This window comes from Diceros bicornis, chromosome 8 (genome assembly GCF_020826845.1).
Source record: "Diceros bicornis minor isolate mBicDic1 chromosome 8, mDicBic1.mat.cur, whole genome shotgun sequence".
Classification (NCBI taxonomy): Eukaryota; Metazoa; Chordata; class Mammalia; order Perissodactyla; family Rhinocerotidae; genus Diceros; species Diceros bicornis.
Genome location: NC_080747.1, coordinates 53,338,983 through 53,354,836, shown reverse-complemented (window position 1 = coordinate 53,354,836; position 15,854 = coordinate 53,338,983). Strand labels below are relative to the sequence as shown.

General features: G+C 36.7%; 1 protein-coding gene across 1 annotated transcript in view; it reads left to right on the top strand.

Annotated features, from left to right (window-relative positions):
• The window catches only part of CENPC (centromere protein C), a 72,412-nt gene extending 67,382 nt beyond the window's left edge, over positions 1-5,030 (top strand). The window contains exons 18-19 of the mRNA XM_058547174.1: positions 3,124-3,214; positions 4,832-5,030. Coding sequence (XP_058403157.1) covers positions 3,124-3,214; positions 4,832-4,902 — 162 coding nt within the window. The 3' untranslated portion in view covers positions 4,903-5,030. The remainder of the gene's footprint in view (positions 1-3,123; positions 3,215-4,831) is intronic.
• Positions 5,031-15,854: the final 10,824 nt, after the last annotated feature.

The following is a 15,854-nucleotide window of genomic DNA, read 5'->3' as shown; positions in this document are numbered from 1 at the left end:
TTCTCATATAAACTGTACTATTAAGTAACCAAATAATAGCTGAGGGAAAGTTTGTCCTTGTTACAAATATTCCAATTAATAGGAATGTTAGAATGAAATATTACCATTTTGCAACCCCTTATAAACTATTAGATCTAGGCAGTGAGCATCAATGTCTGCTAACATCTAAAAAGAGCACAGCCAGGCATTATGTGCCTCCTGATGGAAGAATACAACAGTATCTATAAGGTGGTCTTGCCTCCTCCACCTCCTTAAAAAAAAACATAAATAACAAACAACAGCACCTGAATTTGATCAAACCTCTGGATCTAACTAGCAATTTAAAGGAAATAAAGAATAGCAGACCTTTCAAATGATATCCTGGGGTTGTAATCAGCAAAATCCAACTGTGCAAAGATTTTTGCAACAAATTTTGCTGCTTGATTTCTTTAACAAATAAACTGGAAGCAATAAAATGAGAGAACCAGGTGAAACCTGTAGATCAAGGTTGCTCAACTGTGACACTGTTGACATTTTGGACTGGATAATTCTTTGTTGGAGAGGGACTGTCCTGTGCATTGTCGGATGTTTAGAAGCATCCCTGGCCTCTACCCTCTAGATTCCAATAGTATTCTGCTAGTTGTGAGAATCAAAGATGTCCCCAGACATTGCCAGTTGTCCCCTGAGGTGCAAAATCACCCCCAAATTGAGAACCACTATAGATTGGATCAGACAGTCATAATGTGTGGCTCTTACTTGGATCTTGATTCAAACAAACCTTAAAAAATAAGACATTTAGGAGACAATTGGAAATTAGAAAATTGGGTATTTCATATTAAATATTTATTTAGTTTTAGATGTGATAACAGTGTTGTGGTCATGTTTTTAAAAAGTGCCTTGATTTTTCACTATGCACTGAAATATTTACAGATGATTTATGATGCTGGGTATTTTATTTCAAACTAATATGCGAGAAGTAGAGAGACTCTGAATAGAGCAGGTTGTTGGTGTAAGATATTCATGGGAGTTCATCATTCTATTTTTGTGTATTTCAAAAGCCTTCTTATTAAAATGTTTGCAAAAGTGGGGAGAGATGTGTTTGGAGAGCCAAACTGAATAAGTAAGGAAGAAACACCTAGAAATATATGCCTGACTTTCTGGGTAGTGTGTTTGTTACCTTTTGTCTTTTAAATTGAGTCAAATTTTTTTGGGGTGTAATAAAAAATTTTTTGTTTTATTAAACTATAAAAGTACCTTTAGAACCACTTTAAGAGCTTTTTTCCCATTTAGGGAGTTAGTATATCATTTTTCCCATTTAGGGAGTTAGTATATCACGAATTCTAGAATCAAAGTGCCTGAGTTCAAATTCTAGCTCTGCCATTTACAGTGTGACCTTGGAAAGTTATACCGTTTTGTGCTTCATTTTCTTCATCTGTGAAAAGCTATTAAAATAATATGTCTCACTGGTAGGTACATACATAAAATGAATAAAAATAAAATGTTCAGAAAAGTGGCTAGCATGGAGTAAGTGCTGTATAAATGCTAGCTGCTATTGTTTTTCTGTTTTTTTATGGGTTCATTTTACCATGTGGTAAGGAAAAAAAAAAAGAGGAAGGGGCTGACCCAGTGGCATGGCTGTTGGGTTCGCATGTTCCGCTTCGGCGGCCCAGGGTGTGCCTGTTCAGATCCTGGGCACGGACCTACTCACCGCTTATCAAGGCATGCTGGAGTGGCATTCCATATATACAACTATGATATACAACTATGTACTGAGGCTTTAGGGAGAAGAAAAGAAAAGGAGGAAGATTGGCAACAGATGTTAGCGCAGGGCCAATCTTCCTGAAAAAAAAGAGGCAGGAGGAGGAGGAGGAGGAATGATTCTCTGAGGCAAAATTCTTGATGGCTGAATCTCAAAGTTTACAGGCCTTATATTTTTTATTTAGTTGCCCAAAAAACAGATCATTGCCAGAGTGCTACATATTTATAAAATGTAAAATTTGCTATATTTTAATATGGAGTCCTATATGACTTAGAGATTTATCCTTTTTTACTTTCTTAATGTTGATGCTTGTTTAAATACGTGATTTTGTTTTTGCTATTTGTTCTTTCTTTGATTCATCAGTCAGATTGAGTTACATGTCCCAAGCATATAACCTTTAAAGAGTGGTATTATGTACAACCTAGCTATTTTTCTAGTATAGCTAAGTGATATTCTTTACAGTGGTTCTTAATTTTCATAAGCCAGTAAATAATAAGGAAAAATGAAAGAAATTTCTTCCTGTATTAGTTTTCTGTTGCTGCTTGAAGAAATTACCACAAATTTAGTGACTTCAAACAGTACCCTTTTACTGTCTCACGGTTAAATAGGTTAGAAGTCTGGCAGGCTAGGCTGACTTTATTTTTTTATTTTTAATTTCTTTTGTGAGGAAGATCAGCCCTGAGCTAACATGTGTTCCGATCTTCCTCCACTTTATGTGGGATGCCGCCACAGCATGGCCTGACAAGCGGTGCGTCAGTGCGCGCTTGGGATCCGAACCCGGGCTGCCAGCAGCAGAGCGCATGCACTCAACCGCTACGCCACAGTGCCGGCCCCAGGCTAGGCTGACTTTAAAGTAATCACAAGGCTGGATCAAGATGTTGGGATATCTCCATTCCTCTCTGGAGGTTCTTAGGGTGAATCTGCTTTGAAATTCATTCTGGTTGTTGGCAAAATTCAGTTCCATGTGGTTGTAGGACTGAACTTCCCATTTTCTTGCTGGCTGTTGGCCACGGTGTTACTCTCAGCTTCTAGAAAGAGCCTACATTCCTTGTCTCGTGGCCCTCTTACCTTCAGTGCCAGCAATAGCACAAGTCCTTCTCATGCTTTGAATTTCTCTTGACTTCTTCTCTGCTTGATCTCTCCTCTGCTTCTAGGAGAAATTCTCCACTTTTGAGGGCTTGTGTGATTATTTTGGGCCCACCTAGATAATACAGGATAATCTCCCCCTCTCAAGGTCTCTTTTGCTATGACAGGTTCTGGAGATTAGAGTGTGGACATCTTTGGAGGGCCATTATTCTGCCTACCACATTTTCTTTAAGTTTCTTTGGAGTGTAGTAGTTGTGGTGGTTCAATATGAAATGAGATTTTAATTTTTAATTTTACAGGTTTTTTATGTTAACTTTGGTGAGCTTTTGTGTACCTTACATGAAACACCTTATATGATAACAACTGGGGATTCCTTCTATGTTCCTTCAGGTAAGAATAATTAAAGACATTTTCTTTCACATAGTTAAATATTTATATAGTTGCTTATGAGCACCATGAAAATGGAAATCACAGTGGTCAAAATGAAGCATGATGTGACTGATGCCAAAGAAGTCTGGTATATATTTTCTTTTAATTTTATCATTAGGTAAGTATATTTATGTTTTGATACATGCAAATTGAACAAGAGTTGTTTATTGCTAAATATAAAAATATTTAGTTAGAAGATATCTTATATCCAGGGTAGAAGGAAAATTATTTCACCCTGTATTATCTCAAAGACATCATGTAGGCAAACTTTTTTTTTTTTTTTTTTTTTTTTTTTGCTGAGGAAGATTAGCCCTGAACTAACATCTGTGCCGGTCTTCTTCTATTTTGTTTATGAATTGTCACCACAGCATGGCTGACGAGTCGTGTAGGTCTGTGCCTGGGATCCGAACCCATGGGAGCATGCTGAACTTAACCACTACCCCACAGGGCCGGCCCCTCAAACAATTTTTAATAGGTTACTTTAAACATACAGAATAATGTGCTTCATCAGCTATTGAAGAGCACAAGTCTTTGGAAATAGGAATTTTAATTTGTTCATTCATTCATTTATTCATTCAACAGATGTTATTGACAGTCTACCAAGCATTGCTGTAAGAGTGTGGGATACATAAGTGAACAAGACAGGCAAAAATCCCAGTGCTCATGGAGCTTACATTCTAATGAAAGGAGATAATAGCTATGTTTATATAGTCCTTTGTATGTACCAACACTGTTGTGAACGCTTTAACTCAGCTAATGTTAATATGTATCAGTTTCTAATTTATAAAAAGTCACAGTATGGTACTCAGTGCTATAAACCTGCTTTATGTGTGGCTGTCCATCTGTGTTGAACTTTTGCTATTTATTACCTAATTTATTTAAGAGTACCATTTGCCTGTGGTAACTTTGAGATTTTATGTTACTTACTATTTTACCTTTTGTAGTTGCCTGCATATGCATGTGTCTGGTTTAGAGGAATCCATAGCAGTTCCAAAGACCTAATAGTGATTAGGTTCAGAGAGAGATTTTCCCTCCCTGCACCTTTGTTTAATTCATCTTTGCATTTATTATCAGAATGATGTGAAATTTACATTTCTTTCTTTTTTTGTGTGTGTGGGGGGGGAAGATCAGCCCTGAGCTAACATCTGATGCCAGTCCTCCTCTTTTTTGCTGAGGAAGATTGGCCCTGGGCTAACATCCGTGCCCATCTTCCTCTACTTTATATGGGACGCTGCCACAGCATGGCCTGACGAGCTGTGTGTTGATGCGCGCCAGGGATCCGAATCTGCCAACCCTGGGCCACCGAAGCGGAGCACACGTGTACTTAACTGCTGTGACTCTGGGCTGGCCCCTGAAATTTACATTCTTTTAAGCCTTATCTGCGTCATGGTTGGTGGTTATCTCTTGGATTTTTCAGTTCCTGTGGAATTAAATAAGTTACTTTAGGTTAGATGAATTGATTATTTTTTTGGTACTATATATCACTATATATCACTACCTTAGTGATTGCTAAACTTTTAATCAAAAGGAAATGATTCCTATGGAAATAATTTTGTTTTATTTTCTTATCACTTTTAGGTAATTATTACAACATCAAAAATCTCCTGAATGAGGAAAGTGTTCTTCTTTTTACTCAGATAAAAAGATGAAAGATGAAGCAAAGTTTAAATACGTGTGTGTGTATATGAACACACATACACACAAGTTTGTACAGTTGAGACATTTATCTTTGTAATTATTTGTGATGTTTTAAAATAAAAATTTTATTCAGTTTTGAGTGTAAATTGTATTCGATAAACACTTCAAACTCCCATACGTATCTTCTAATTTTTCCATGAATATTCACATGGCCTGCAGTGATGCCCATATTTATAGTATTTTAATAACATGAAAAGAATAGCAAAATCACTGCTCCCACATTGACTATAGGACATTTCTTAGGATCTGATTAATATGTCCATTTGTTTAAAAATCTTTTCCAAATTTCAGTTTTAAGTCACTAGTCATTAAATAATCCGATAATAGAGAACTGTATTAAATGTTACATCTGTATTACTTTTCCAGGACTGTCGAAACAAAATAGTACAAACTGAGTGGATTAAAACAACAGAAATTTATTGTCTCACATTTCTGGAGGCTAGAAGTCTGAAATCAATGTCATCAGGGTCATGCTTTCTCTGAAACCTGTACACTTCACAATAGTGTTTCTATACTTAGAAGCCATCTTTCTATTGAAAGGAGAGTCAGTGTGAAAGATCGTTATTGAATAATTCAGGCTTTCGTCTGAATGTTACTAGATGCACTGAAATATGTAGAGAACTAAAGAGATTTAGGGGAGAAAATGGCTAAATATCAGAAACAAATTGCTAGAAGCTATTCCTGAAGTTATTTTAAGTATTCTCATGTTTCTTTTGTGTTCAAATATTTTTTAATTTAAATTTCAAGTGTATGTCATTATATTTCGATTTCTATGTAGACTCATGTTCTTCACCACCCAAAGACTAATTACCATGTTACCATACACATGTGCCTTATTACCCCTTTCACCCTCCTCCCTCCCATGTTCCCCTCTAGTAACCACCAGTCTATCTCTGTATCTATGTGTGTGTCTGTTGTTGCTGTTGTTTTTATCTTCCACTCATGACTGAAATCGTATGGTATTTGTCTCCGTCTGACTTATTTTGCTTAGCATAATACCCTCAGAGTCCATCCATGTTGTTGCAAGTGGCAAGATTCGATCTTTGTTTGTGGCTGAGTGTATTCCATTGTGTATATATACCACTTCTTCTGTATGCATTCATCCATTGATCGGCGATGGGCACTTAAGTTGTTTCCAAGTCTTGGCTATTGTGAATAATGCTGCAGTGAACATAGAGGTGCAAATATCTTTTCACGTTCATGTTTTCGTGTTCTTTGGGTAAACACCCAGAAGTGGAATAGCTGGATCATATGGTAGTTCTATTAATTTTTTGAGAAGTCTCCATAGTGGCTGCAGGAGTTTACATTCCCACCAGCAGTATATGAGAGTTCCCTTTTCTCCACATCCTCTCTAACACTTCTTATTTCTTGTCTTGTTAATTATAGCCATTGTGACATGCATGAAGTGATATCTGATTGTAGTTTTGATTTGCATTTCCCTAATTAGTGATGTTGGACTTCTTTCATGTTCTTGTGGGCCATCTGTATGTTTTCTTTGGAAAAATCTATGTTCAGATCCTTTTAATCATTTCTCCATTGTATGTTCTTGGCTCCCTTATCAAAAATTAGCTGTTCATGGATGTGTGGGTTTATTTCTGGGCTCTTGATTCTGTTCCATTGATCTATGTGTCTGTTTTTGTATCACTAACATGCAGTTTTGATTACTATAGCTTTGTATATTTTAAAATCAGGAAGTGTGATAACTCCAGCTTTGTTCTTTTTTCTCAGGATTCCTTTGGCTATTCAGAGTCATTTGTTATTCCATGTAAATTTTAGGATTCTTTGTTCAATTTCCATGAAAAATGTCATTGAGACCAATAGAGATGGCATTGAATCAGTAGATTGCTCTAGGAAGTATGGACATTTTTAAATATGTTAATTTTTCCAATCCCAGAGCATGGAATATCTTTCCATTTCTTTGTGTCTTCAATTTCTTTCAATAATGTTTTATAATTTTCAGTGTACAAATCTTTTACCTCTTTGGTGAAGTTTACTCCTAGGGAGTTTATTCTTTTTGTTGAAATTGTAAATGGGATTGTATTCTTAATTTCTCTTTCTGCTGCTTTATTAGTATATAGAAATGCAACTGATTTTTGTATGTTGAATTTGTGTCCTACAATTTTACTGTATTCATTTATTATTTCTAAAAGCTTTTTAGGGGATTCTTTAGGGTTTCCCATATATAAAATCATATCATATGCAAATAGCGACAGTTTCATTTTTTCCTTTCCGATTTGGGTCCCTTTTATTTCTTTTTCTTGCCTGATTGCTCTGGCTAGGACTTCCGTTACTATGTGAAGTAAGAGTGATGAAAGTGGGCATCTTTGTCTGGTTCCTGTTCTTAGAGGGATAGCTTTCAGTTTTTCTCCATTGAGAATGATGTTAGTTGTGGGTTTGTGATATATGGCCTTTATCGTGTTGAGGTCCTTTCCTTCTATACCCATTCAGAGTTTCTATCATAAATGGGTGCTGTATCTTGTCAAATGCTTTTCTGCATGTATTGGGATGATCATGTGATTTTCATTCATTTTGTTAATATGGTATATCACATTGAGTGATTTGTGGATGTTGAACTGTTACCGAACCCAAACACAGGTTCGTTTACCTGCCACATAGTAAGGTCAGTAAAAAAAAAAACAAAACACTGAAGCACCAAGCTTGTGGCAAGGAAAGAGCTTTACTATCAAAAGGCAGCCAGATGAGGAGATGGGAATTAAAACTCAGATCCTCAAAGGGAAACAGGTAGGGGTTTTTATCTGAGGTTTTCAGTAGGGGAGGGAGAGCCTGTGGCCTTTCTGGTAGGCACCTTCCCACCAGCCTACATTTCACCTGGAAGACTGAATTTCTTTCCTCTGACTGTCTGGACTTTTCTGGTTGGTTTTCCTCTTTGTTTTGCCTGGAAAACTGAATTTCTTTTTCCTTGACTGTCTGGACTTTTCTGGTTAGTTTTCATCTTCAGCCTGTGTTTGGCCTTGTGAGGCTGAATCTTGATGTCTGGACCTTGACTTCTTGGGAAACACAGCTCACTCATATACTAAGGCATGGAAAGATCTGATATTTTAAAACAACAATTTATTATCCTAAAGATGCACAACTGCAGTTAGCAAAGCTTATCTCAAAGTTTTTTGCTCTAGGAAAGATTTTTAACTTCTTGGTGCTTGGTTTCAATCCCCACTGTCTTATGATTGTTCCTCATTCTTGGGGAATGAGGGTGATGACTGATCTAGCTACTTCCTGCTGTAAACCAGTAAAGATCAGGGTCAGAGGAATGAAACTGTTTCACCGTTATTTTAAAATATTTTGGGTACCAGGTGGGAAAAGCGAGATATGCTTTGAATGACTAATTTTTTAGTACTCTTATCAATGGCTTTGGAACAACACTTCAGTTCACATTTTATGATTATATAGATGACCACACAGATTAGCAAAATAGGAACCCAAATTTTAATATCCCCTCTATAATGGGCCTCAATCCTTGGGGAATGTAGGAGAAGAGGCCTGTAAACCAGTTAACGATAGTGCCTAGAACCTCAGGTGAAATCTGATGCAGGCTGCTGTCTAATAGTCCAACAAATAAGGTAAGAACCTGGGAGTCATTTCTTACTTATCTTTAGGAGATTATCTTTTGAAGAGCAACTTGCGCTCTGTCATGGGTTCATTTGACCATTCAGAGAAGTCAATGTCTAGAGTTTGAAGGCTTCCAAGGTTTGGTTGAACCCAGTTGTGATGTTTTTTATGGCATAGTTCGTATTCCCTGTGGCGTTTCTCATATGGTCCCTTCCAGCAGGTATGAAGTCCAGGATTTTAAGAGGATCCAGTCTCTACAACAAAGATCTTGCAGAGGAACATCTGACAACATTTAACTCCTTAGTTTGAGTTCCCTCCTGGTCTTTTTGGATCATCTTTGGAACATAGAAAGTGTCTCCCAAAGTTAGGCCTATATTGTGTAAGCAAGTAACCAGGTATTTAATAAGAAGCACTTTTAGAGAAACAAAAAGAAAAGGTAATAGTTGGAGCAAATTATAAACCAATTTCTGAGCCTAGCGGATGGTCAGTCAGGAAGATCTCTAGATGTCAGAGTTGAAGCATCCCCTGCATTTAAAATGTCTCTGATGATGTCATCAAGCGTTCAGATAAAGCTTTTGAGTGTGCTTACACAGCAACAGGCATGAAGATGGTCCACGCATGGGCTGTATTGGCGTTCTCTCTTAGATTTATGTTGTTTCCACCTTCAGTTTGCGGGGCTTCAGGAAAAAGGGTGATTTTAGTTCTCAATGATTTCAAGTGAAAAGGACAGAAAAAAATTGAAAACGTTAATTTAGAGATCTATACCAGATATTTGAGGAAACTAGAATTCAGGATCCAGTCCAATTTACGGATAGAAAACAAAAACCTCAAAGACAATCAACAGAACCAGAATCCAACATCCACAAATGTGTATTGTAGTCTATGGAAAGAATTTTTCTCTCTAAAATCACCCTCATTTTTACCAAAGAAAGCCAAGTTAAGATTCATTGGTTTGCAAAATAAGTTTAGTTTCAATAAACTTGGCCCACTTACTTATATAAGTACAGCAAGAATAGCAATTGATCCTATAGGCTCTTAAATCTGCTTTGCTGGAAATTTTTTTTTAAACTATTAATTGATACTTCCAAACTGTTCTTTATTGGAAGAAAATCCCCTTTTTTTGAAGAAGATTGGCCCTGAGCTAACATCTGTTGCCAGTCTTCCTCCTTTTTTCTCCCCAAAGCCCCAGTAGATGTATGTCATAGTTGTACGTCCTTCTAGTTGGTCTATGTTGTATGCCGCCTCAGCGTGGCTTGATGAGTGTTGAATAGGTCCACACCCAGGATCCAAACTGGTGAACCCTGGGCCACTGAAGCGGAGCACGCTAACATAGCCACTACACCACCAGACTAGCCCCTGTTGAAAGTTTTTATAAGGAATCTCAGAATGAACTTTATAGGCCTCTTGAGGCTGGGCCAACCCAAGGACTTGTCATCTGACTCTACCTGGAATACTTTCAGGTTTAGGTGAATTCCTTTCATTTCTAGCTCACCCAAATATCTTGGGGTTCTCTGCACCTGCTAGAGAAGTGACTTTCTTTACTCACCTTGTAAGGTTGCTGGGAACCCTATAAGCAAGGTACCAGGCCAATATTTCTAAGTGGCTTTATTTCATAGTCCAATCTTCGCAAAGCTGTCTAGTTGTACCCGAGTTTATGTATGTTTCTTTCAAGTATGACATTCTAGTCAAAGGCTTGGTAATATGACCAGTGTTTGTAATTGTGTTCTTCTATAAGGAGAGCAGATTCTTATTGAACTTATGTAAATAACTATATTGCCATGAAAATAATACTCATCAAGAGTTTTTCAATTCTGGAGAAATCAGGGAGAAAAAGATAAATAATTTTGCTTACAAGTTGCTGTAAGTCTTAGTTCTTTAAGTGAAAAGGGAAAGGGAAAAAATTTTCCTTAAACCTGGAAAAATACAACATTGAAGAAATCAGCAATATTTCAAATGAAAAGTCATAAAAATTGTGATCATTCTCATCAGTTTATTCAGTCCCATAGTATCAACTCTTGATCCTCTGTTAGCAGTTTCATGAGACTCAGTGTCTTTTATACAGTTCTGTAATTTCTTAACCAGCTCAGTTTCATAATCTGAAAGTTTATCAGAAACCTGAATTCCAGTGCACGTGTCCGAGTCCTTGCTATGAATCTCTCTGAAGATGAAACATATTTGCAAAAACACCAGAGTAAAACAACAACTGTCTGCAAGTGAGAAAACATTCAAAAATGGCACTTGGCAAAGACACTTGGCTATTTCTGTAATATACAACACTTTGAGGTAATAACCAGAATTATGACTGATGACCAGGACAGATCAGAATATTTTGAATGTTATAATTTTTTTTTTAAAAAAACACTTGGATTAATAGCGTTTACCCACATAATATAACCTAGGAAGGCTTATATGCGTCCCATGTAATTTAACATAATAAATAAGTCTAGTTAGTTTAATATCTTTCCCTTTATAGAAAGAGACAACAAATTCTTTTCAAAGTCCCAGGGCTGTTTGGAAAGGGTTTTTTTTTTTTTTTTTTTGTGAGGAAGGCCAGCCCTGAGCTGACATCCATTGCCAATCCTCCTCTTTTTGCTGAGAAAGTTTGGCACTCGGCTAACATCCGTGCCCATCTTCCTCTACTTTATATGGGACGCTGCCACAGCATGGACTGACAAGTGGTGTGTCAGTGCGCTCCTGGGATCCGAAACCCGGACCGCCGCAGCAGAGCGCACGCACTTAACTGCTACACCACCAGGCTGGCCCCCATCCGTGCCCATCTTCCTCTACTTTATATGGGATGCCACCACAGCATGGCTTGACAAGTGGAGCATCCGTCTGCACCTGGGATCCGTACCTGCGAACCCCGGGTCACTGAAGCAGAGCATGCGAACTTAACTGCTACGCCACTGGGCTGGCCCTGGAAGTTCTTAAAGTTCCTTTTTTTAAGTGAAAAGAAAGACTAATTTAGGGAGAAGTTTATCAAAAATATCCAAAAGTTCTAAAACACTTGGTCAAATAGGAAACAATGCTTATTTATCCATTCAATCAAGTTGACAACAGAAGATGTCAAAGGCAAACAGAGAGTTAAAACAGTCAAAAAAACCTTAAAAGAGAGATTTCAGTCCTGTTGAACATAGGAAATTATTTTAACAAAACAAGTTTTCTGTCTTTTAGGTAGGCTTACTCAAAGGTAAAGAAAAACCTTTTATAACCTCTTTATAAAGAGCAGACCAAAAGTTCAAGAGAATTTTTTTTTTAGGATAGAAAGCCAAATTTTAATTTTGCACCAGCTTACTTTTGATATTGATACTCATTTATTTCAATCTCAGCCAACTTGACTATGCACAAAACTCCTCGCAGTTTTACTTCCGTAAACCTTCTGTCACTTACTTTTTACATTCAGAATTTGTCCCATGCCTGCTTTACTTTTTTCTTTTCTAGTAGTTCAGGACAAATTTATCTTTCCTAGCAAAAGAAACAAAAATATCTCTATTATTTATACCTTCTTTGCTGAAAACATGTATATTTCCTTGTATACAGACTTTCTAGAAATATATGCTTTCTCATAGAACATTTTTCAGCATGCACAAAACATGTTTGTTAATAAACTCAAGCACTTCAGTTTCACTGAGATAAGAAACCACAGGTAGGCAAATCTATGTTTAGTAATCAATTTCTAATATTTTATCTTAGGCAGACATGACTTAGGTACTCAATAAATTTTATCATTTAAGTTACCAAAACTCTAAACTTTTAAGTTACCAAAAAGATTTTGGAAGCTGTTTTTCAAGTGTATATATCATAAAACATAATTATTATACCCCAAAACTCTTACCAATTTTTATCTAAATCATTTGTTCCCAACAATTATGTTTAGATTAATCATAAAAGCTATGTGATGTTAAAGAAGTTAACCATCATCTTAAGTTGTTTTAAGTACATACATTATAATTATTGTTAAAAAGTTTCTCCAAAAACTTTTATATTTTTTACATCTATTTAGTTTACTTGTTCCCAGTAATTGTATTTAGGTTGTCTATAAAACCCTCATGAGACATCAGACTAAATCAGCCGTTATTTTAAGTTGTTATTTTTTAATGACAAATTTCGTAACAGAGATAACATGTTTGCACCATATCCAATGTTGATAACTCTGAAAACATTTATTTTAATCAAACCAACAAACTTAAATAAGCTTTTATTTACCAAAAATCATTTTATATCATGTTAACTTTAAAAACATTTGTGTGTTTCTATTACATTTAGAAATGACTCATAAAATCACTTACTTTAAGCAATTAAATAGAGATCCTCTAGAAATTATATCATATGGAGTCAGACAAATATATATAGAGAGACTTACATACAGATAGACACAAACAGAGATCTTTAAAATTTTAGCCAGATCTTGGGTACAAAACTCAGAAAAACAGTTAGATCCAAATTGCTCTTTGGCACATGGACCTTCTCAGATATCCGAAGGTATTTACTAAAGATTTTTGTTGTTGTTATATGGATCCTTTTTAGAGCTGTTTTTGAAATCATTTTGTCTTTTAGAAGCTTCTGTGTATTAATAAAAGGTTGCATTCCCTTATGAGAGGTTTTGAATCCTCTCTTTTAAGAGTGACCCATAAAGGTGGACTCATCTGAAACAGAGGTTCCACAGAATGGCCATTGGAATTCTAAATTGTCTCAGAAGTTTACTTGTTTCCGCTTGCTTAATTTTAGGTCAGGAATTTTGGGAGAGTCGAAGTAAGTAAGCTCAATGAGAGAGAAGAGAGGAGCAGCAGATTTGCTTTTTCTGCTGGCTTGTTTAATTATTTAATTATTTTCTATTAAAGAGGCAGTAAAGTATTCCTGATTTTATTTAGAAGACTCAAAAGATTAAAATAGGCTTCTCTTGGTTGTTTAACTTTGTAGCTGGCTTTTTCCAATTGCATATACAAATATGCCGGTTTGGGTAACCTGAAATTGCACCATTTTGACCATTTTATAGTGAAATCTCCTTCAGCATGTTTAATTAACATTGCCTGAAGGGTAGATTTATATGTTCTTACATTATCAGGCAGGGGAAATGTTCCCCAGTGAGAGACAGTGTTTATCCCCATAATATAATATACAATATAATCATATAAAATAAATGCAATCATTTAACATAAAGTCCATTTAAATATATCAATTTTTTACAAAACTATCTTAATTTTATCATAGCTTTCATTAAGATTCCATCAATAAGTTCTTGGTCTTATAATATTGTGTTGGAGAAGCATTCCCAGCCAGACATAACATCCATTGCAAAAAAAACATTCAGGCAAAGTTGATGTGACCTCTTCATATAATATTAGCTCAATACATTTTAATCTTTATAATCTTATCAACCTTAGTGGCCTGTTGCACCAAACAATTGTTGGTCAGGTTTCTCATTGTGACTTCTGCCTTCTGGCTTTTAAAATTTTTTCCCTAACTGGGTCTAATAGAACAGGCTTGTTTGAGGTCCTTTATTATTGGGGGGCTACTAGGGGGTCATTTCCGCCCACCCAACCTTAGGCAGTGTTTTATAAAAACCTTTGTTTTAACCTCATTCATGTCCATTCCATTTATCCCTTTTTTTTTTTTTTTTTTAATAACTAGCTAAAGATTTCCATCCTGTTTGGTTGAGTTCTGTGACTTTTCCCTTTCTGATTCCTCTTTATTTTTCCCCCTTTTAATATTTGTCTTATTTACCCCACTGTCTTATTTATCTTATTATTTTTAAAAAATCCTTTAAAACATTTCCACCTTGTTGAGAAGAGTCCCTTTATTTTTTTCTGAACTTCTTATTCTTTGGTTAACTTGTTTTCATTAGCATCTGTAAGACCATGAAAAGAAACTGAGACCCCAAATTTGTTTGTTTCATCTTTTTCTTTTTCATAGGTTTATAACTGAAAATATTCCAGTTTTGCAATACGTAACCCAGAGGGCTGCCACTGGGAATTGAATCTGAGTTTCTCATTGTGGCACTGCTCACACACACACATTATACGCACTCACGCATATCCACACAAGTATCAAAATAGACGGAGCCGAGAGTTAGTCCTTTCAAGAAATTGGAGCTCCCCCAAACTCCAGTAACCTAGAACAAAACCTAAAACAGAGGCAAACAAACTACGTATTCTCACACACACACATCAAAACAAATGGAGCTCAGAGTTAGTCCCCTCTGAATGAGATCTCTAGTCCTTTCAACTAAGTCAGAGCCCCCCGGACCAAACTCCAACAACCTGAAACAAAACCCCTGAAACAGAGGCCAACAAAGAAAGGAAAAACAGGACTGTTAGTTTTAATGAGGAAACTCACCAAAAGGACGTCCAACGTCCTTCTGGACTTCCAAACCAGGAGCCAAAACAAACAAACAAACAAACAAACAATCTAGAGCCTGTTTCGTTGCCATAAGAAAAGTGCTCCTAGGGCCAGAGGTGCCAGGTCAGATGGAAAGTACTGGGGATAGTCCCTAGGGCACATCACCTAGGCAGCTGCTGAACTGCTTCCCAGGAAATGTCAGTTGGGCCCGGGGCCACAGAGCCATGGGCAAAGAGCCTCCTGGCTGGCTCACCAAATTGTTCCACACCCAAACACAGATTCATTTACCTGCTGCATAGTAGGGGCAATAACGAAAAAAAAAAGTAGAGGCAATACTAAATAAAAAGCCTTTGAAACACCAGGCTTGTAGAAAGGAAAGAGGTTTACTATCAAAAGGCAGCCAGACGTGGCGATGGGAGTTAGAACTCACGTCCACCTCCTCAAAGGGAAAAAGGTAGGGGTTTTCAGTAAGGGAGGGAGAGCCTGTGGCCTTGCTGGTTGGCACCTTCCCACCAGCCTGCATTTGGCCTTGAAGATTGAATTTCTTTTCCTTTGACTGTCGGAACTTTTCTGGTTAGTTTTCATCTTCAGCCTGTGTTTGGCCTTGTGAGGCTGAATCTTGATGTCTGGACCTTGACTTCCTGGGAAAGACAGCTCACTCATATACTAAAGAGGGATGGAAAGACCTGATTAGTTTAAAACAACAATTAATTATGCTGAATATGCACAACTGCAGTTAGCAAAGCATATCTCAAAGTTTTTTACTCTAGGAAAGATTTTTAACTTCTTCATGTTTGGTTTCAGAACCATCCCTGCATCCCTGGAATAAATCCCACTTGATCATGTTGTATAATCTTTTTAATGTGTTGTTATATTTGATTTGCTAGAATTTCATTGAGGATTTTTACCTTAATGTTCATCAGTGGTATTAGCCTGTAATTTCCTTTTTTGTTGTGTTGTCCTTGTCTGGTTTTGGTATCAGGGTAATGTTGGCCTC